Source organism: Seriola aureovittata, chromosome 14 (genome assembly GCF_021018895.1).
Source record: "Seriola aureovittata isolate HTS-2021-v1 ecotype China chromosome 14, ASM2101889v1, whole genome shotgun sequence".
Classification (NCBI taxonomy): Eukaryota; Metazoa; Chordata; class Actinopteri; order Carangiformes; family Carangidae; genus Seriola; species Seriola aureovittata.
The window spans coordinates 17,007,383-17,029,276 of NC_079377.1; the positions used below are offsets into that span (position 1 = coordinate 17,007,383).

General features: G+C 38.8%; 1 protein-coding gene across 1 annotated transcript in view; it reads left to right on the top strand.

The window, feature by feature from the left end:
• The window catches only part of ryr2b (ryanodine receptor 2b (cardiac)), a 63,120-nt gene that overhangs the window by 26,564 nt on the left and 14,662 nt on the right, over positions 1-21,894 (top strand). The window contains exons 48-88 of the mRNA XM_056396050.1: positions 426-546; positions 739-908; positions 1,489-1,709; positions 2,337-2,427; positions 2,535-2,675; positions 3,690-3,853; positions 4,108-4,186; positions 4,433-4,522; positions 4,875-5,018; positions 5,168-5,245; positions 5,712-5,787; positions 5,873-5,996; positions 6,346-6,461; positions 6,869-6,945; positions 7,742-7,863; positions 8,107-8,156; positions 8,298-8,358; positions 8,852-9,099; positions 9,547-9,628; positions 10,013-10,143; positions 10,279-10,599; positions 10,721-10,958; positions 11,262-11,349; positions 11,462-11,561; positions 11,692-11,882; positions 12,023-12,085; positions 13,132-13,260; positions 14,174-14,286; positions 15,800-15,896; positions 16,905-17,017; positions 17,929-17,980; positions 18,476-18,529; positions 18,759-18,858; positions 19,170-19,249; positions 19,875-19,951; positions 20,182-20,255; positions 20,549-20,629; positions 20,945-21,033; positions 21,254-21,382; positions 21,547-21,651; positions 21,788-21,869. Coding sequence (XP_056252025.1) covers positions 426-546; positions 739-908; positions 1,489-1,709; positions 2,337-2,427; positions 2,535-2,675; positions 3,690-3,853; positions 4,108-4,186; positions 4,433-4,522; positions 4,875-5,018; positions 5,168-5,245; positions 5,712-5,787; positions 5,873-5,996; positions 6,346-6,461; positions 6,869-6,945; positions 7,742-7,863; positions 8,107-8,156; positions 8,298-8,358; positions 8,852-9,099; positions 9,547-9,628; positions 10,013-10,143; positions 10,279-10,599; positions 10,721-10,958; positions 11,262-11,349; positions 11,462-11,561; positions 11,692-11,882; positions 12,023-12,085; positions 13,132-13,260; positions 14,174-14,286; positions 15,800-15,896; positions 16,905-17,017; positions 17,929-17,980; positions 18,476-18,529; positions 18,759-18,858; positions 19,170-19,249; positions 19,875-19,951; positions 20,182-20,255; positions 20,549-20,629; positions 20,945-21,033; positions 21,254-21,382; positions 21,547-21,651; positions 21,788-21,869 — 4,762 coding nt within the window. The remainder of the gene's footprint in view (positions 1-425; positions 547-738; positions 909-1,488; positions 1,710-2,336; positions 2,428-2,534; positions 2,676-3,689; positions 3,854-4,107; positions 4,187-4,432; positions 4,523-4,874; positions 5,019-5,167; positions 5,246-5,711; positions 5,788-5,872; positions 5,997-6,345; positions 6,462-6,868; positions 6,946-7,741; positions 7,864-8,106; positions 8,157-8,297; positions 8,359-8,851; positions 9,100-9,546; positions 9,629-10,012; positions 10,144-10,278; positions 10,600-10,720; positions 10,959-11,261; positions 11,350-11,461; positions 11,562-11,691; positions 11,883-12,022; positions 12,086-13,131; positions 13,261-14,173; positions 14,287-15,799; positions 15,897-16,904; positions 17,018-17,928; positions 17,981-18,475; positions 18,530-18,758; positions 18,859-19,169; positions 19,250-19,874; positions 19,952-20,181; positions 20,256-20,548; positions 20,630-20,944; positions 21,034-21,253; positions 21,383-21,546; positions 21,652-21,787; positions 21,870-21,894) is intronic.

Here is a 21,894-nt window from a genome sequence, read left to right on the forward strand (position 1 = left end):
AGTATAGGCGCCTGAAAAATTTATTTTCCCTGTAAAAGTGAGATTGAAGTGCATTTTTTGTCTTTGGATCATTCAAACACAAAGGCAGTTCAAAATGCTTTACAGAAGTCATAAAAATGCATTAAAACCTTTAAAAATTAATGAAAAAACTAATGAAATTGTAATTTGAGTTAATACACAATGATGTTTCAGAAAACAAATCAGGCTCAACTCAGTTTTTCAACTTTGAGACAAATTGGATTTGGACTGCAAAATGAGCTGCAATTCAACATTAGGAAGATGTCTGTAATATTTAATAGAATCAGTATACATCCTAACAGTTAACATACAATGTAATGCAATATACAATATATACAATCAAAAATTTTATCTGCAATCCCGTGTAATGACTGACCTATGACAGTGTGTTCTGAATTCTTGTCCAGTTAATTCAAGGAGGTAAAGGAGAAGCCATTCGCATCCGGGCCATTCTGAGGTCGCTCATCCCCATTCCGGACCTTGAGGGAGTCATCAGCATCTCCTTTCAAATCCCTTCAGTGTCTAAAGGTTAAAAGAGTCAATCAGTCAATCTTACATCACTACAGTACATTCAACTTATATTAAGACATTGCACAGAAACCTGACCTGTCTGTTACGGCAGCTTATTAAATTATGATTTTCTTTAGAATCTAATTAAAGCCCCACCCAATCAGATTTTTACACATTATGTCAATATGACCTTTCTCTCTGTTTCTCCAGATGGTCTGGTGGTTGAGCCTGACCTGTCTACAGTGTTCTGCCCCGACCACAAGGCCGCTATGGTTCTGTTCCTGGACCGGGTTTATGGCATCGAGAACCAGAGTTTTTTTCTCCACCTCCTAGAAGTTGGTTTTCTGCCTGACCTTCAGGCAGCTGTCTCTCTTGACACTGTGAGCAGAGAAAATTTTAGTTTGTTCCACTGTTCACCTGCTTGACAGATTCAGTGTACCATTGTAGGAGTGACCTGTGACTTTGTATTGATCCAAGCTGCATCATGTCACCAATGAAAAATATCCACCTCCTTGCCCTCATGTCACTCGCATCATTACTGCAATTGTTGAGAAATCCTTGTAAACATGACCTCATGCACTGCTCCTACTTACAGAAGACCCTGTTGTCTCAATTTGATCAATTTACCCACACTAATTAATACTGATAATACTAATAATTTGTGTTTTGTTTTTCCATGAAACATTATAGTATGCTTCCTTCCAAATAAGGTTTAATATATGTTCAGGTTTAATGTGTTTGTAATAGACTTGTTGTGGTATGAAAATGTTTTCCATTTCCTCAGTTTTCTTTATATATACGTATACAGTAATTTTTTTGGTCTTTATGTTCAGTCTGAGGAAACATTGTTTGCATTCCTGATCATGGTTCCCATTTCTTCTTGCTGCCTCCTCACTCCTTGTTTAGTTCCACTTAGGTAATTGGAGTCTGTGTAAGTGTAACCTCTCTTTTGTACTGCAGGCTGATTTAGGATCCACTGATATGGCTCTGGCCCTCAACAGATACTTGTGTACAGCTGTGCTTCCCCTGCTCACCAAATGTTCAGCCCTCTTCTGTGGATTAGAGGACCACACCTTGCTGGTCGACTCTCTCATACAGGCGGTCTACAGCCTCTCCAGGGCTCTTAGCTTGACTAAAGCTCAGAGAGACACCATAGAAGATTGCTTGTTGGCCGTGTGCAGGTATAGTTTTTTAGTTGGTGTGACAAAGCAACCCACAGATTTAGGGTTCAGTCTCGTCAATTTTATTATTGCACAGAGTTGTTGCTGTCTGTACGTAGGGTATTGATTTTTCAGCAAGTTTCTGATAGATTATATTATATTTTTTTATTAGATTCTATCCGATAGATTATGTTGAGGTGCAGTATTATTTTAGTGTCTACATCTTTGTCTTTGGTCAGTTATTTTTATTTTTTTTAATGATTGCATTATTGCACCATTAGCTTCCTATATCCATTGATCTCACTGTCTTTTTGTTATTTGACCAAATCATATGTTGAGAAGAAACGGCAATAAAATATTGTTAGCTGAAGCAGACAGATCAGCACTCTCTTATTCCCACTCATTATATTTAATGAATCACTATAAATTCTGTTTTTTGGCCTATTCTGATATAATTTACCCGATTCAGTCTAAATGTTAACAATTCAGTTAACATCTTTCCTATGGCATCTTTTTAATTATGTATCAATCTTATGAGACATGATAATCAGTCATAACGTCATTCATCATTCATCATATGTGCGTGCGTGTGTGTGTGTGATGTTCATCTTCTCATGTGACTAATTCTGCACTCATTGGTGTCCTCAGTAAACTCCAACCATCTATGATGCAGCCTCTTCTGCGTCGTCTTGTCTTAGATGTCCCCCAACTCACAGACCACAGCAAGATGCCACTAAAGGTGAATTCACAAGTTGCAGTTTTCTACAGCATGTGTGAACTAGCACACCAAGTTAAAATGATCTGTTTTATTAACTTCAACAAAATGTCAATACTTTCATCTGCTAGCTGTTGACCAGTCACTATGAGCAGAGGTGGAAGTACTACTTGCTAACTTGTGGGCAGATGGACCAGGGTTTGGCCTCTGAAGAAGAGCTCCACCTGTCTAGAAAATTGTTCTGGGGAGTGTTTAAGGCCTTGGCAAAGAAGGTAAATTGTATTGAATACCTGTATCAATCTCAAGATCTTATTATAATGATTTAAAATTACAATATTTTCCCGTTGAGTCAAAATGTTGCAGAAAATGAATAAATGTTTCATTTTTTGACCGTGTAATCCTACCATTGATTCACCGCTTCTTTTCTTTTTCCATCCTCCCGTATTTCAGGAGAAACAGTAAAATGAGTTCACACTTGAGATTAAGAGTCAGTTTTTCATACCCTGGTATGTAGCCTCTCACCCTTAAGCAGGCCTGTTGGAAATGTGAGAGATGTAATCAATAACTGAATCGTCTCTCAGTTCACTGTCAGCATGCACCAGAATATTTCTGCCACTTACCTGACTTATTCCGAACATGAAAACATCAAAGAAATGCTCATGAGGTCATTCCAGGCCCACATGTGGCCCGCACCAAAAAATCTCAGAGACTGAGCTCCAGTCAGCATTACAAAGAGTTCCCTAACCCCAAGAGTAACTTACTATATATATATACTGTATTAGTATGCGTATTGCAGATTGGTTGCAATTGAATTTAAGATGGAAACATATTCGAAGGAAACTGTATAGTAAGGAAAAGAGAAACTTAGGTAGGGGATTTAGATTTAGAGTCAAATTTCCATTGGAGAAATGAAATTTCTTGGCCACATAACCGGGTTTCTAACAGGGTGTTTACATGGCTGCATGTGTGCATGAGATAGACTTAACTGAAGGGAAGTATTTCTGCAACAGTGGTATGTCTTTGTATCCAAAATAATTAAATCCAATGTGTTTTTAAAACTGAATTAAATAAGCTGGTTTCCTCAGCTGTTTTGTGGTCTGTTTTGTGGTCTAAAATCCAGACACACGCTCACAGTAAAAAAAACAAAAAAACAAGGACACACATCGTTACTTTGGCAAAGCACCAAAACCCAGGCTTTACCAATATCTGTCTTACCCCATACTATGCTCTCTCTTTCTCTTCCCCACTCTGTTTCCTTTGCCCCCTTTCTGTCTCCAACACTACAGCCCTATGAGCCTCAGCTATTTAGGCTGTGTGTTCAGTGCCTGGCTGCAGTGGCCAAGGCCCTGCCTCCTGACCACATGGACTCAAGCTGTGTGTCTCAGATGGAGAAAAAAACCTCCATGGACACAGATGGACACTTTGACCCCCAGCCTGTAGATGCCTCCAGGTAAGATACTGACCAGCAATATTTACTAATTATGGACAAAATAATTGCTGATTCTGGATATCGTGAAGATGAGCTGTTCTGTTCCAGGGGAAGTGTAAACTTTAATGTGTTAGACAGAATTAACTTAATAAAGTACCATATTCAAAGAGGTGTGAATATAAACATTTATTTTCATGCTCTTAATAAATCTTGTAATCCAAATATGTTCCTGTGTGATAGAGCTAAATGATGTATTATTTCTTTCCCTGCACTAGCATGTCAGTGCCAGAGAGACTGGAGTTTGTAGTGAACAAGTATGCAGAGCATACTCATGACAGGTGGTCACTGGACAAGGTAATCACAATAATTATTCTTCTGATCTGAACGACCTGTTGAAGTTGACAAAGCAGAGTTGATGTATGATATCCTGCACAGGACTGAACCGCCTATGAATATATGTCTAACATAATTTTTCTGCTTGACCATGTGAAAACATCTCACTGTGCTGTGTGGTTGAGCTAGTATGTCGATGTCTGCATATTTTCTAATGTGCATTTTTTTTTTCTTTTTTTAACTAAATCTGTGTGTTATCTCTGTCAGTTTGCCAATGGCTGGGTTCATGGGGAGCAGCTATGTGAGAACACCAAGGTCCACCCTCTCCTCAAGCCATACAGGACTCTGGCTGAGAAGGTAGACTGAGAAATTTGTTGTGTGTGTGTGTGATAGTGCGTGAAAGCATAGTAAAGAAGCAATGAACTGACAAATCCCAGAGGCATTTGCATACCAAATGTGGTGTATGTAATGTAAAAGATTAGAATACCTCGTTTGTGGTCTTTTAATTATTACACCACTGCCTTCCTTATGTGACTTGGCGTGTAGAGTGGGCAACACATTTCAAGCCACAAGCCTTTGAAATATCACGATAGATTAAGCATGTTTTGCTCTTCTGCTGTTCTTTGATCGCCGGCTAAGTTTCACTTTTACATGAGGTTTATTCATATATATATGTGTGTATATATATCTATATAACTGTGTTTTCCAGGAGAAGGAGGCGTACCGCTGGGCCATTAAAGAGACAATAAAGACTATGTTGGCCTTTGGCTGGACCATAGAGAGGACTAAAGAAGGAGATGCATTTGGCAAGCATACCTGTACACGCAGAGTCTCTCAGTCTGGGTCTGGACAGGTATTTGTACTCCACAGGCCACATTCATTTAGCCACTGGGCACCAAATGTGTCTGATGTAGTAAAAGTAATCTCATTAACTACTAAACTTCTTCCAAAATGGGTTTTACTAATTGAATTGTGTAATCAGCCATTTGTTGTTTTTTCTAGTTGTCTTTTGAGGGTGCATCAACCTTCAGCCCCAAGCCAATGGACATGAGCAGCATCACCTTAACATGGGAGCAATGTGTAAGTAATTACATTTCTTTTGCTTTATACACCATTGTAGTAGGTATAACTTTAGTTCTACTTCAATCCTTGCACAAGTTCGGCAGAGGTGGTAACGATGGCCTAGTGCCAGTTTTGTTGTGTATAAGAAAAAGAGTTACTCATCTTGTGTAGCACAACTGGATAATCCAAAAATAACATTTCCTTTCATGGAAACAGGATTATTACTCGGAGTTGTAAGATTATGCAGTCATGTAAATGTCTTCTGCTAATACATTTGCATCTTAACTGCAGAGACATAACTGTCTTCTAAAAGAACAAAAAACTCAGCGTCTCCTGAAATGCGAAGTCGCAATAATCCGCCCTTGGTAACATGGAGTTCTGTGTAATCATATCTGGGGGACAGGACTAATTTTCCATGCCAAATTCATGTGCCAGACAGTTGAAAATAGATTTGACTCTTTTCTTTTCTTTTTCTTTTCTAAAGGCTATGGCTGAACAATTAGCTGAAAACTATCACAATACCTGGGCTAAAAGGAAGAAATCAGAACTTGAGAGTAAAGGTACTAAACCATGTAATCAACAACTATCTGTAATATTTTCTTGAAGTCCTCTCCTCTCCTCTCACAGTTGCATTTCTTTTCTCAGGAGGAGGTGGCCATTCAATGCTTGTACCCTATGATACCCTTACTGCCAAAGAGAAGACCAAATTCCGAGAAAGAGCCCAGGATGTCCTTAAGTTCCTTCAGCTCAATGGCTACACTGTGTGGAGGTGAGTACTGAAAGAGCTAGTGATTGTAATAAGGCAATGTGACACAGTATGTATGAGGTGGGGAGCAATGAGGTGTTCTGTTTTCATGTCTCACTGTTATTGCAGTCCTAATGTTGGCATTGTAGCAATCAGACCTCTAACAACAATACAGGTCACAGCCTGAAATACAGCACTGTCAGTGAATAACATAATTGCATTGTCTAATTGTCTTCCCACTGTACAGCACTACATTGTCTTGAAAATCCAATAAAATACGTAGTTCAAATGATACAGTATAAAGGTTAAAGCTCATTGTCTGTCAGCAGTAGTTTTTTTGATTAGCCCTGTGTGATTTGACTCCCATCTTCAGGGATCGGAAGACAGTGGAGATGGACTTTCCAGCCACAGACAGCTGCTTTAGCTACACTCTCCTTCAGCGGCTCCTGTCTCACACTGAGGAGGCCCAAGAGCACATGTTGGAGCTGGGTAACATTATACTCTTTATAAATGGATAGACCAGAAAAAAGATCATAAATATAAAATAAAAGTCTTAAAAGAAGTTTCACATTATACATCCCAAAGGGATGTGCACCATCTATCTGACACTGTAAAGGTTTGAACATATCACTGGGCCTTGAATCTTCACAGTTCATTTTATGAATTTAATGAGCAACAGTCTCTTGAGTCCACATTCAGGAAGCCTGCCTCAGGTTAGATTTGATTTCAACCACCACAAAATAGTTCACACCAGGCCGGGGCATGTCAACCTGTCTTATGTTGAATTTCGTAGAAAACATTTATCATTTATATCTTTTGATTTTGTCCATAGTTTTATGGAAGTTACAGTCTTTGATTGTATAGGATTCATTATTTCATTGTGTTTTTCTTTCCAGACGTGATGCAAGCCAGAGGACAGATATCTAAAGGAGAGAGAATTCCACAGCAGCAACCAATAATTTTTTTTCCCAAGGTTTGTCTCAGATCAAATGCTTATTTAAACACAGCTGAAATCTAATGTCTGATAAGGAGACTCCCCCCCCCACCCCAGTTTTTCCAGTGACATTTTCTTTTTTCTCCTTAGCCTTTTTTTCCTTTCATTTACATCATCTAATTAGTTTTGTTAGATGGTTGCCAGGGGCAACCCCTCTAAGTGAAACCCTTTGTGGCTGTGTAATTTATTTAACCATTTTGGAAATCCATGTGGGTGTGTCGATTGCCATCAGGACATTGATTAAAGCTTCCCACACAGTTCTGCCTCTGAGGATTCAGCAAATGAAAAGGGTTTATTTTTCATTGATGGGACCCCCTGAGTCAGACCCAGTCAACCAAGACCTTGAACAGTCATGCCTCAGATTTCTACACCCTACACCTCCTACTTAACCACACAGTCATACAACCACACACACGTCTCTCTGAGTATGTGTATCTGTCTGTCTGTCTTTGAATTACCAGTGCTTCATAAGAAGAGCTAATAGAGTGCAAAACCTTGTCCTTGTTGGGTCCATCATTAAGAACTCATGTTATACTGGCAGGCATCGCTCAGTTCCCAAGAACTTCATGAAATTCTAATCATGGTCTCAAGACATTTGAAATTTTTCAGGGTGAATTTCAAGGACATGTGTTTAACTAGCAAGTGATAAAGTTATCTATTTAGTGCAATGCTTTAGCCATTAAAAAATCAAATAAAATTTTAGAAGCTAGTCAGAGGAAATTTAAGGGAAATGTTGATTTATTAAGTGACCATTGGCCATTACTCCATTTGACAGGTCATCCTTCCTCTTTTGGAACAATATGTGAAAAGCCACCATCTGTACTTCCTGTCCACTTCTCTCTGCTCAAGTGGGAACAGGACTCATGCCTCAAAAAAAGAAAAGGAGATGATTGCATGGTACGTGTTACCCCCAACGGGACATACAGTATGTTGATTACAGTAGTAGTAATTTAAAATGTTCTCATGCTCTTGCCCATCATATTGTTATATGAGAATTCCTCACAAGTTTTATTTAATTTAAGTTTGTGTCACAGAAGTTTCATTCTTCTATGCTGTCATTCTTTTCATTTTTGTGTCCTTTAATTACTTTTCCACTCCTCTCTCCTCATTACTTCACTTGTCTTTTCTCCTCACATCCAGCCTCTTTTGTAAGCTTGCAACCCTAGTAAGACACAGAATCTCATTCCTTGGTAAGGACGGTGTGAAAATGATGCTTATTCAGACACCAATTTGTTCCACTTGTTCTCTTGCTTGATGCTTTCTGGGTTTGCTCTTTAGATGTCCACAAATGTATCTACTTTATGTTCAAGTGTGTGTGTGTGTTTTCTCAGGAAGCGAAACCTCATCAGTTGCAAGCTGCCTCCATGTTTTGGCTCAGGCTCTGGATGCCAGGTAGCTAGATGGCACTACTGTCACACTCTGCCTAAATCGATCTCCTCACTCTGCCTGTGGTCAAATCAGTGTCACTCCATCACGTCTGAGGATGATATGACTGGTGTAATTGAGCCACTGATACACTGATGCTATCTAATTGTGGTTGATATCACTTTTACTCCCCGAGGACAATACCTCTGAAGCATGACGCTAGAAGTGGAATCTCGGCTCAGCAGAGATTGGTGTCATTTAGACTTGTCTGGTAGATCGATTAGCAACTGATTTAGTCCACTTAACTGGTTTTATTATAGTCATCCAAAAGAGTCACTGCATGAAATATTTTAATTTTCTACACTTTAATTTACTATTGTTCATTTTACAGTATTTATTTTTGTAGAAAACAAATCATTTCTTTATCTATTTATTTATTGGTTACACAAATGGTATAACCAGAAATTATTGAACACAAGTCATAAAAAAATCTTTTTTTTTTTTCACCCTTTCACCCTAGGACATTGATGAAGTTAGCCCCAGAGTCTATCCAAGCATCTCTGCACTCATTCTTTGAGGCAGCTGCAGCTGATCTTGAGATGACCGTGGAAAACCTTTCTGTGAACTTGGTCTCTTTGCCTCAGAGTAGGAGTCAACAAGCTAGAGGAGTGGCCAAGGTTCTCAGCTATACAACCTCCGTTCTTCTCCCCACTCTCACCTCTCTCTTCCAGCATCTTGGCAACCAGAACTATGGAGTGGACCTCCTGGGTAAGCACTGCCTTGTTGTATCTGCAAATATACCCTAAAATACAAAGTTACAAATGTAGCATGTTGAATCATTTCACAATAGTAAAACAACCACCACCACCAGTCGTGAGTAGTTACATTGGATTCTTGCCAAATGCTAAGGAGCTGCATGAACAGCTGGCTTCCACACACTGAAATCACTCAGGGCTGCCCTCCCCACAACTTCCTACCTTCCACATCTTTGAAACCAGCTCTCATTAAATAATCTCAACCATGGCCACAGAGCAGCAGGAGCATATTGTCCCTCTCACTAATATCCTGGCCTGGTCATTCATTACCCAAATCAGCAGCTGTCCAGCTAGACCATCTCTTTGTGACTGTATGCTGTCAGCTCTCTTACTGTTCATTGCTGTTTCTGAAAGAAAATTTGCAGGGATCTCAGCTTTAAGCATCCCCTTGTCTTTCCAGTGGGCGGTATCCAGGTGTCCTGTTACAGGATCCTCAACAGCCTCTACTCTCTTGGCAACAGTAGCAGCATCTACATGGAGGGGTACTGCATATTTTGTATTGTGATGATGAAAATGTCCACTTTTAAACCTTTTTTTCCCTGTTTTTAACATCTAAACTGTAATCTGCTGCTGTTTACTTAAATATGATTCCATTGACTTTGTCTTCATGTACAATATTGTAAATAACGAAAAGCATGATTTGTCTATGTTGATTGATTTTACATTATCATTGTCCACAAGTAATTGGTAGGCTAAAAAGGTTTGATAGAGAGAAACGGTTTAACATGAGGGAAGCAAATGTACTACTGACAAGGGAAGGGAAGTGACAGGTGATCATAAATTAGCAGTCATGCTCTGAAGAGCTTGATAAAATGTGGACCTTGGGGCATAAACTTGGGGCTGATTAACATTGCATATCTATTCAGGCAAAGGCCAGCAGCAGGCGCTTGTCTGGCAGCCCTGACTGGAGCTTTCCCTGTATGTTTCCTGGAGCCAGCCCTCAACCAAAACAACCCTCACTCCATTTTCAACACCCAGAGTGCTACTGAGAAAGAAGGTAATAAATAAACACACTGCATTAAAAACACTGCATACACACTGATATTTCTATTAGTTTTGAATAGCTCTCACCCACCCCCACATCTTAAACCCCTGCTTTCTCAGCCTTATTTTCCATATCTGTTTCTGTTAGACCTGGGGCTGCCAGATCAGGTGGAGGACATATGTCCCCTCCTGCCTTCTCTGGAACAGGCTCTGGGGGAAGTGGAGGAGTTGGCAGGCGCTGGTGCTGGAGCTCGTCAGGCCCACTACATCCATGTCACCGAGGTCACCTTGCCCATGCTGTGCAGCTACATGTCCCGTTGGTGGTACTGGGGCCCTGAGGGCCAGTCAGCTAGCCTGATCTGCACCTCTGTCATTCCTCAGCATGCTAGTGACCTACTTGGCCACATCCTCCGTATCATCCACAACCATGTGGGCGCCAGCCAGGGTGACTGGATGAAACAGCTGGCAGGTATTTGCGGTCATATACAACACAGTACTTGTTTAATGGATATATTTCTCTATTCCATGTCAGTTATGCCTTTCATTCTCCCTTTTTCCCCTTATTAACAGTTATCAGTCATGTCTTTCAGTTTTTTCTCAGCCAATTATATTTAAAGCCCACTCTGAGCTGCTAAAGAGCCACTTCCTGCCATTGATGGAGAAGTTAAAGAAGAGGGCAGAATGTGTGCTGCTGGAGGAGGAGCAGATGAAAGCAGAGGGCTGTTGTACCTCTGAAGCAGAGTTGCAGATTCAGGAGAAGTTCACTGTGCTGGTGCGAGACCTCTATGCCTTCTATCCCCTCCTCATCCCGTTTGTGGATTCTAATCGGTAAGGCATGCTACTATGGAGCTTAGATGTGGGAAAGCAAGCTTATTTTCTGAGGCCAAAAGCTCCGGGAGTAACTTGAAGTATTCATAGACTGAATGAAAATGACACTTTTACTTTATTTTAAATTTACATCATCCCACCAGTAACTATCATTTGGCCTCTGAAGTCCTTCAGAAACCTGTTTAATGCCAAGTTTTCCATTAATGTTTGTATTTTAGTTATTATTTTGAGCATATTTATATTAAGCTGAACAGGAATAAATTCTGGTGATAAGATTATGTTTTTTCTTATGTTTTGTCTCAGAGCCAGCTGGTTGAAAGAGTCCAACCCTGAGGCTGAGCAGCTGTTCAGCATGGTGGCAGAGGTCTTTATATTCTGGGCCAAATCTCATGTGAGGATGACACATAATCCTGTTTTTTATTTTTTGTTATGTCAATACTATCCTAGTGGATATTGTAACCTATAAATCATGTAAATTTTCCCCACCTGTATTTACACAACAGAATTTCAAATGGGAGGAACAGAACTACGTGGTCCAAAATGAAATTAACAACTTGGCTTTCTTGGTCAACACTGACAAAATGTCTAAGGTAAACCTTATTCGTAATTGACATTATGACATCATGCATACACAGATGTGCAAAAGCTGCATCTCTTTACATGGTAGATATTACTAGTAGTAGTATGGTAATTACAAAAAAACATGCAACTGTGAATCAAGTCTCAAAAAAAGTTTTATCTTCATGGCTTTTAAATACTCAGTTCAACCATGAGAAGAGGAAGATGAAGAGGAAGGGCGATCGGTATTCCATGCACACCTCTCTCATTGTGGCTTCCATGAAGAGACTGCTCCCTGTGGGACTGAGGGTTTGTTTTCCAAATGACCATAGCCTTATCACGTTGGCTAAGACCAGCTTCACTCAGGTTGGTTGGAAATGTGAACAGTACAAGCATTAATGTTGTCTCTGTGACAACAAAACCTTCACTGAATCACAGTGTAATGAGTGTATTTCTTTTTTTATCAGCAAATACATTTAATGCTGGCCATTGTTTGCTTTTCATAGAAGAACACGGAAGATGAGATTCGAGAGCATGTTTTCCATGGCGTTATGCATCTTCAGGGTCAGGTAAAGGCTGTCCCTTATTTTTGTGTTGTAAACATTTGTACAGCATTTGACAGCATTGAGTATTTTCATTTAAAATACAGTATCAGTTGTGTTTCAACACATTTTGGTAGGTTTTATTCTATATGTTTGCACAAAAGATTCTTATAGTTCAAAAGCCACAAAAAAATCCTACAAGATAAATAAATTGAATGATGTGGTTAGTGACATTCTTTTATCAGTGTATCCTTAGTTGGAGCATAAACTGAACGAAGATGTCAAGAAGAGGCTGATATATATATCCGGTGAATGAAATCCTGTTAATCCACTATTCTCAGAGTATAATTGAAGTGCCTATCTTTTCGACATTCTGCTGACAATCTGCATATTCATTGACATGCCTGAGTACATGTAACTTTTAATTTGTGGAAGGCAGCAAGTGTGTGGCAAATTAAATTGAATGATGCTCTTGTAGCATCCAAAGCTGTTTTTTAATGATCTTGGTCAATGACTCATTGTTCACCAGAGATCAATATGACATACGCACCATACGGTACAAAATATGCATGCAGTATTTGTTTATTCATGTGTCAGTGATGAATATGTTTATTCATAAGACAGTGATAATAAAAGCATAAATTCTGCTTTGTCATTATCATAAACAAACTTTATCAATAAACAGAACTTTGATCATATTTTCGCGCAGCCCTTTATTCATCCTTTCTTAGTTGTTAAAAAATTAAAGTCAGCACTGAGTCTTTGTTGTTATTGATCATAACAGAATTCAAGCAAAATGGGGAAAAGCTAAATTCAGGACTTGATTCCCTCATGATGACTGCTAGCACTCATATTTCCAGCCAAGCTCCTTCATTCTTTTTCATTCTTTCACTCTTTCTTTGTCGTATGAAAGGTGCTGGCTCTGAACTGCTGATTCTCTTTTCTCAATGCCATAAACCTTATGCTGTTTTGAGGACCTCTCCGATAGCTTTTCTGAAATTGTTTTTAATTGAATGGTTGAAATACAAGCACCTTGGGAAAAAAAGGAAATAAATGTGTTGTTCTTCTCATAGGCGTCAAGTTGCTGGAAGCAGGAGACCCGTTATGCTGAACACATGAGCGAGCTAGGGGCCATCACGGATGCCCCAAGGACTGTAGACAGGATTGTGGGAATAGCTCAAGTCCTTTATTATCTAGACCAGGTGAGCTTTTAAAGCAGTGTCGAAACTACCAGAAAATCATTCAGATTTCTATTTCAAATCTGTCAAAAGTGTGTACTGATACTACCAATGATACTTTCCTGTCACCAAATGACAAGTGACAACAAGACAAACATTTGGCATTCAGCCTTTTTACAGACTTTTCTTTTTGACATGTCACAGCAGGAAGAGCACAGGTGTAAATAATGAAATTAAAGATGGCTAAATTCCATTGAGCTGCTTCGGTTTCAGGGTCCTGGTATTATGCTTGCTGGCTCAGTGTCATGGCTTACTGGAACAGAAGGGACCCATTGTTAATGTTTTTAGTAACACCTGTTCTCGTCCTATAATGACAAGTTAAAATAGCTGCTGTAAAAAAAAGAAAAAGGCCTGTTGGTCTGTGACAGGGAGAGAGTGATAATAAATTCTTAAGGAAAGTGAAAGAAGCGGATTTATAATCTTAGAAGCTTGAATCCAGTAAGCACGAACAAGAATTTGACAGAATGAATTTTTTATTATTTACTTAAGATGCTTTCCTTATTTCTGTAGGTTGTATTTACTGTTTATTTAACATTCCTTGGTGTACTGTAATGCTGTACTTTGGATTAATTTCCAAGAACTGTTGTTAATGCAAGCTAGGATCTCCTTTTCAGATGTTTATTACATGGCCTGGGAGCTAATGAGACAAAAACATGGTTGTGTTCTTATTCCAAACACACATTTTTTTAGAATGCATTGCATTCAAGAAAGTAAAGTCTGCTGTTAAAGAAAATCCCTCAAGTCCTTAAGTCAAAGTTTGCTGTAGTGGTGCGAGTTCATTTATATTCCAAAATAGTGTGAACTTGCTGACACAGAACTTATTGTAGGTTCATATTCATCGATTTGTTACATTATTTATGTTTGGTTTGGGGCTCAGGTGGAACACCCGCAGAGAAGTAGAAAACCAGCGTGGCACAAGGTGTTATCTAAACAGAGGAAACGAGCAGTGGTGGCCTGCCTAAGGATGGCTCCCCTCTACAACCTCCCCAGGTACAAACACATCATGTATAGATGCATGGTTTGCTCACATCATCGTCATAATAATAATTATAATTTTTAATATTACTTATACAGCACTTTTTGAAACACACACTTCAGGGTGTATGATAATCAACATGCATTAAATACCTTAATAAATTAAGGTATGTACTAGAAGTTCCATGTTTTTGACTGATAGTATAGGTTTGATTCTCGCAATATTTCTCAACTGAAAGAAACAAGACTGAATGAACTTAGTGGGAGGTTCAAAATTCAAATGTTGGTCAAAGAGAACACCAAGATTCTTGGAGGTGGATTTGATGTTTCTGGAAAGAGGGCCAATATAGAGAGTGACTTCCTTAATAAAACAATCAGGAAACATTTTGAGACATCCAGTCTGTAACTGAAGCTAGACAGTTGTGAAAGGTGGTGAGGTTATTGATGTTGTTAGGTTTAACTGAGAAGTAAAGCTGTGTGTCATCAGCATAGCAATGGTAGGAGCTACCACTGGAGGATTTAAGCAGATGACCCAGAGATAGCATATAAAGTGAAAACAGACAGGGTCCAAGGATCGACCCTTGAGGGACCCCTCATAAGAGAGGAGTGCAGTAACAGAGAAACCAACCCACTTCAATAGTCTGTCACGATCAGTGGTGTCAAAGGTGGCGGATAAATCAAGAAAAATTAAAACTACGTATACATTCATCTGCATGCATACGAAGGTCACGCAAAAGTGCTGTTGGTGAACAGATTAAGAACTTATTCAATTTTGGTGAACATGCACTAGATAAGTCTTGCTTGAGGAAAGACATCCATTTTAATAGTTTCAAAATGAAGATTGAAAAGAGGTCAGAATAATAATTAAATTAAGGGTAATCAAATCAAAGTTAGCCTTTATGTGTTTGTAATCAGATATTTTGTTGCTTGAGCCATTCAATGAGCGCTTTATTTTGACCTGCTTATATACACAAAATGAGTCAGGGAAAACCATTATTTCATCACACATTATTTCAATAACTTTTTTTCTGTTGTTCGGACCAAGAAATGGTGAGGATGCTGCATTAAATTGTACAGTAGCACTGTAGGACGTCAAACCTATTCAGGTGTGTAAATGGCAGCTCTGCTTTGTACAGGAGACATACTGTGAGGGAGAGGTAATGTAAAACCTAACTAGGCTATCAGTCACAGCCATATCAGGTCCAAAGGGAGCAAATCAATTAGCATATTAAAACCCTGTGGCTGTGTGTTGTTTGTAGGTGATTTATGAATATTATTTTGGTGTTTGTGTGTGTGTGAGTGAGAATTATAGCTGTAGTGTAGCACGCTGTGCTCTCTGGTGGATTTAACAGTCATCACCTTGTATAGGTATAGGAGTCCTTGATGAATGAGTAATAATGAGTCTAATCAGAGCTTTTTTTATAGTGTATTACTTTCTGTCTGTGCTACCTGTTTTTCATTATCTTATTTGCATTTGTATAACGCAAATAGGACAAATGCAAATCTCTTGTTTTCTTCCCCCCCACAGGCATAGAGCTGTCAACCTGTTCCTCCAAGGTTATAATAAATCTTGGATATCAGCTGAGGACCACAGCTTTGAGGAGAAGCTCATGGAGGATTTAGCTGTGAGTGGAAAAGGAGGCCATATTGACATCAGTCTATATAAAAGAGTAAAATAAACATATTTAGAGTTTTCCATTAATAACCCAGAATTTCTAATTGTGAAATGTAACTCAAATGTGGCCCGAAATTGATTTGGATTCACTGTTGATTGTGCCTTTCTGTGATCCTGCAAGCAGTTAATTTTATGCAGTCATTTTCTTGCCCTTAGTTAAGCTTTTTAGGCAGCATATCCTCTAGGCTGAATACCAATCCCTTAGACTTTGCTGCACCAAATTCACACTATACATTAACTATAGTACAGTATAGGCATTGATACAAGATTCCCTCTGACAGGCATAAATCAAACCAAATTTGAGAATTGCCACTACAAGAAAGAAAACGTCTTTTCCAAATATTTAATACCTTTTTTCCTTTGTTGTGTTTGCCAGTATTAGAGCCATCTCACTACTCTGCATAATTTGTTAAACATCACACCCAAGCAAATTAAAAATGCATACTAACATCCTTGAGTATACTTAATGGAAAGACTGCATTCTTGGCTACATTCATGACTATTTAGTATAGTAGTAGTATAGCAGTAATGTAGTATAGAATTTGGAAAGGATTGGCAGAATGTCGGTGGCATTACAGCATAGAGTCGTTACCTGCAGGACACACTTCCTAGTGTGAACTGTGTTCAAATTGACCATATGAAACAATTAAAACATTTGAAATGTATTTCAAAAGTTAAAACATCCAGACCTTTAGTGTTTTTGTACATATATAATGTATAATGTATAATGTATGTATGTATGTATATATAGAAAAAGTTCCACATCAGTTTGTTTAAGTTAAGTACAGTATGTGTGTGCAGTGTGTGCAGTGTGTGTTTACAAGAGAGAAAACCTGCAGTGTGTAAACTTTAGTCAGCCACCAGGGGATGTGGATGGTCAGTGTGTGGCATTATTTAAGAGCACACATTAGCAGCTTTACTCTCTTTTTCTGGGCTGCAGAGGGGAGGAGTGATGGAGCTGTGTGGAGGCGACAGAGGAGAGGAAAAGGATGTGGGAGAAGGTGCCAAACCAATCGATCCCCTCCTGCAACTCATTACACTCTTCAGTCGAAGCGCTCTGACAGAAAGGAGGTGTGTGTGTGTGTGTGTGTTCATTATAAAAGATCACATGCCGTAAAAACCCAATTCTACTTTTATTACTGGTCATCACCCATCACCAAGAAAAATAAATATTAAACTGGTCAGATGTGTGATTTTCTTTTGTCTAACATCTGTGGCCATTGTTTTTGGAAAGCCTGAAATCTGTAATATGTTTATTTATCCTGCAGAAATGATTATTATATTTTATCTTAGATACTTTTTAAATAGAAGTTATGGTAACACTATGGTATTCCAATAGTGTTATCTGTTTTTCATAGGTAGGTTCATATGTTTTGTATTACCGTTATGACACCTTCAGTAGTGTTATACTTTCTTCTAATGCTCCTTGACAAACAAACACGTAACTAAGTATTCTCCTAGTATTCCTGTAGTGCTCTTAACACATACATGATTTAGTCCACCAATCCAATTGAGGCATTTCTGTGATACTCCCATGATATTCCTACAGAGACTCACATACCATAAATACCAGATATGCTCACATATCTGAGACCATAACATTTAACAGTTTTGCTCCACATCACTGTAAATGCATTAGTGGTGGGGGAGCACTCCCACTTGTGCCCTAGCTGCAGAGATGTGATCAAATCAGCCAGGTTCCAGGTGTACTGGTGTGTTCAATAAAAATGTTCAATGCCACTGTGCAGACTTGTGAGTAAAATGGTCACAGTCTAGATCCACACATGGCTTCGAGGTGTTCTGAGATGGTGGTACATTCAATAATGCAGTCAAGGGGCTCAGTTTAAGCACTGAAAGGATCCATTGAGGATCAGATACAGATTGGCTTGCACCCTGTCACTGACCAGCCATTTCTAGAATGCTGCATCTGTCCATACATTGACATACACTGATATTTTGTTATCTGTCTTCCCTGTCCACAGTAAGCTTGGAAATGACAGTCTCTATATGTCCTACGCTGCTATTATGGCCAAGGTAATGCAACATGGACAATGACCTAATTGGTGGTATCTAAATGTCTGTTGATGTGTTCAAAAGCATGTACTAAATAATGCAAATCAAACATTATTTGATTGGGTTGACTGCTTGTAAGTATATACTGTTACACTGTCAGGACATACTGTGCTAATATTGTATTTAAGAAGTGTCCTCCTTTTCTGGGGGCCAGAGGATTGCTCAGTGCCAGAGGGGAAACAAGATGCATAATAAAAAAGAACTGAAATTTTACAGACAGTGTTGCGAAGGTTGCAATACACTGAAGAGACACAAACCATATAGTGGGTTTTATTAACATATTGTTTTTATTTTTTTATTTATTTGCTTCGATGTTTTGGTGCATGTATATTGCAAAAAGTGCATGTCAAAAACACAGGCAGTTAATTTGTAAATTTCTCTTCTGTTTTTATTCATTATATTTTCTTTCTTTTTTATCACATTTCTTGATAAAGAAACATTTCTTTTCTGCCACAGAGTTGCCACAGAGAGGATGATGACGATGAAGAAGAGGAGGTGGAAAGCTTTGAGGTGAATTAATGGGCTCTCACTTTTGAAATACACGTTTGATGTTTCTTCTTTACCTTAATTATTCATTTTTCCAGAGGACTAATAATAATAATAATAAATAAATAAATAAATAAAATATTGAATTAATAGTATTTGACACTTAGCGTTATAATCGCTTAACAAAAATGTATTAAAATTGTATGAGATAAATACATGTCCTAAAACATGACCTGGCCTTTCTGTGGCTCAGGAGAAGGAGATGGAGAAACAGAAGTTGCTGTACCAGCAGGCCAGGCTGCATCTTCGTGGAGCTTCTGAGATGGTCCTGCAAACGATCAGTGCCAGCAAAGGTAGGAAAAGTTGTTGTATCTTTAGATGGGCCACTTGTAAGCAAGAGACTTTAAGTTTGTTGAATACTGAATCAATATGAGCTGACTCCCAGACTCAAAAGCTGAAATTAGAGTGAAACTTTCCTCTGGGATTCAGTTAATGTTTAGTTCCCTGAGATAGAAGATGGATAAAGAACATCAGGGTGGATTAGCCATTTAGTGTGCTTCACCCCTTCCTTCAAATGTGCACCGTGATCTTCAGCAGTCATACAGCATTATGCTTTTGAGTCAGTACTGTACCGAATATTATGATTAATTTCTAATCCCATTAGGGGCCATGGGCTCCATGATTGCCCCTACACTGAAGCTGGGCATTGCTGTTCTCAACGGAGGGAATGCTACTGTTCAACAGGTACAATACTGCTTTGGTGTCTCCCTAAAACTGTAATAGATTTTTTTCTTAGGATCTCCAAAATAGGTTTGCATATTTATTGTCACTGACACTGGCCACTTCCCTATCTCAGGCAGGGACTTCATGTTTTAATATCATGAAACAAAAGATACTTATTATTAACACAGATAAGATAAGTAAGAGATAAGATTAGAAATAAGGTGATATGCAGCAGATGGATTCGATTTCTAGATTTATTGCATTTTGGAGGAAAAATAAATCATCAGTATATTAAAACTTATATTAATGAGTTAAAACAGTGGTTGACTGTGGAAGATGTAGGCTACTGCCGTGGCAGCTTCATAACAAAAATTATTATATATTAGATGAATAGAAATAAATGATTTCAAGTCGTGGTGACTCATTACAGAGCCCACCACGAACTCAGGAATTTTGTTTAAAGTTAGGGCTCTTTTTGCAGCATGTTCAGTTCTTCCCTATTCAGAACGCATCACTTTCATATTCTGTGTCTTCTCATGAACACTGTGCCTTGAGGAAAAAAGGAAATCATTTTAAGATAATCATACCTTCAGATGACATCCTCCTCCATTTGTCAGACCTTGTCTTTGATGCTTTTGTTTGATAGAAAATGCTGGATTATCTGAGAGAGAAGCGAGATGTTGGCTTCTTTCAGAGCATGGCTGGACTCATGCGGTCATGTAGGTGAGTAAAAGGAAGAAAAATCCTCTGTCGAAATCTGTCAAATATCACAAAGGTTGGCAGGCTTCAGATACTGATTGATAAAAATGGTAAGAGTGCAGAAGCTTTGCTTATCCTTTTGTCTGTGTGTGTGTGTGTGTGTGTGTGTGTGTGTGTGTGTGTGTGTGTGTGTGTGTGTGTGTGTGTGTGTGTGTGTGTGTGTGTGTGTGTGTGTGTGGTTTTCTGCTACCCAGTGTTCTGGATCTGAATGCATTTGAGAGGCAGAACAAAGCAGAGGGATTAGGCATGGCCATGGACGAGAGCTCAGGTACTGTATTCATATGGAAATAAAAAATCCATTTCTCTGCAGCCATGTCATAGCAGAAGAGCCAGCTGTGAGATCCCTGGCCTTGAACATACTCTAAATTCACACTCCAAATTCCTATTTTTTTCTCTGCCTTTTTCAGTCTTGAATATTATTAACAGCTGTCTCCCTTCACTCCACTGTGACCTGATTTCTCTCTCACTCATTCACTCTCTCATACCTTTCCCACATTATTACTCCACTCCTTGCACTTCATACTTTCATATCTTGCCCTTTTCTGCAAATCTTTTTCCCAGGAGAGAAGGTAATGCCTAACAAAGACCTCACCTGTGACCTATTCCGGTTTCTACAGCTGCTCTGTGAAGGACACAACTCAGGTTATTTGCTCTGTGTGGTTTCCACATATACACTGTTCACATTAAGTATACTGATGTCTATGGAATAAAGGACAAATGTTGTAACAAATACTTAAAGAAACGAGAAAAAACCCCAGCTCTGTTGTTTTTCACCTCAATGGCACTTAGAAATTATGGTAATAAGAGCTTAGCACTGATTCATAATTACTGCGCCACACATTGGCTTTGCTCTAGTGGATGTCCATTGTCTAAATACATTTGCCACACAGGGTGAAATACATTGTAATGTTCTTTTCACATTGTATTCAATATGCTCCTACTTTCTTTATGTGTTAGATTTCCAGAATTACTTGAGGACACAATCAGGCAACAACACAACTGTCAACATCATTATATCCACTGTGGACTATTTACTAAGAGTACAGGTAAAAGTGCGGTGACAGTGAGCCTGGACTAACTCATCATGCAGAACTAGTAAATGGCTTTTCCAGTTATTGATCATACGTGTTTCTAAAACCCAAATGGTTTGATGATCATTGAAAGCCTTTACTTGGCTACTGTGTGAATACAAGTTCATCTGTTTTCAATGAACCACAAGGAAAGCTAATGGACCACAAAAAAACATTTTGCTTTGCTACACTGCAGGAATCGATCAGTGACTTTTACTGGTACTACTCAGGGAAAGATGTGATTGATATACATGGCCAACACAACTTCTCCAAGGCCATCGAAGTGGCCAAACAGGTCTTCAACACACTCACTGAGTACATACAGGTCAGTCAGTTTCCATTAAAAGATATAGTGTCGTAGTTTGTGAACTCCTAGGCATGAAAACATCTGCCTTCTGGCTGTTTTGAATATATGTATATCTTGTCTTTCTACTACTTTAAATGCATTTTTTAAATGAAGCAACTCACGTTATCAGTGTGTTCATGCAGGGGCCATGTACTGGGAACCAACAGAGTCTAGCTCACAGTCGTCTATGGGACGCTGTAGTGGGATTCCTCCATGTTTTTGCCCACATGCAGATGAAACTTTCTCAGGTATAGCATGTTGATCCACTGACATTTAATTAGCTTATTTCCCTCTAAAAAGATCAATATGGAAAATATAAGATCCATAATTAGGATAGCACAATTAGCATAAGGTGTAACTATCACTATATTTTCTTACATACAGGATTCAAGGCAAATTGAGCTTCTGAAAAAGCTGATGGATTTACAAAAGGACATGGTTGTGTTTTTGCTCTCCATGTTAGAAGGTAATATTTCCACATATCCTGCTGT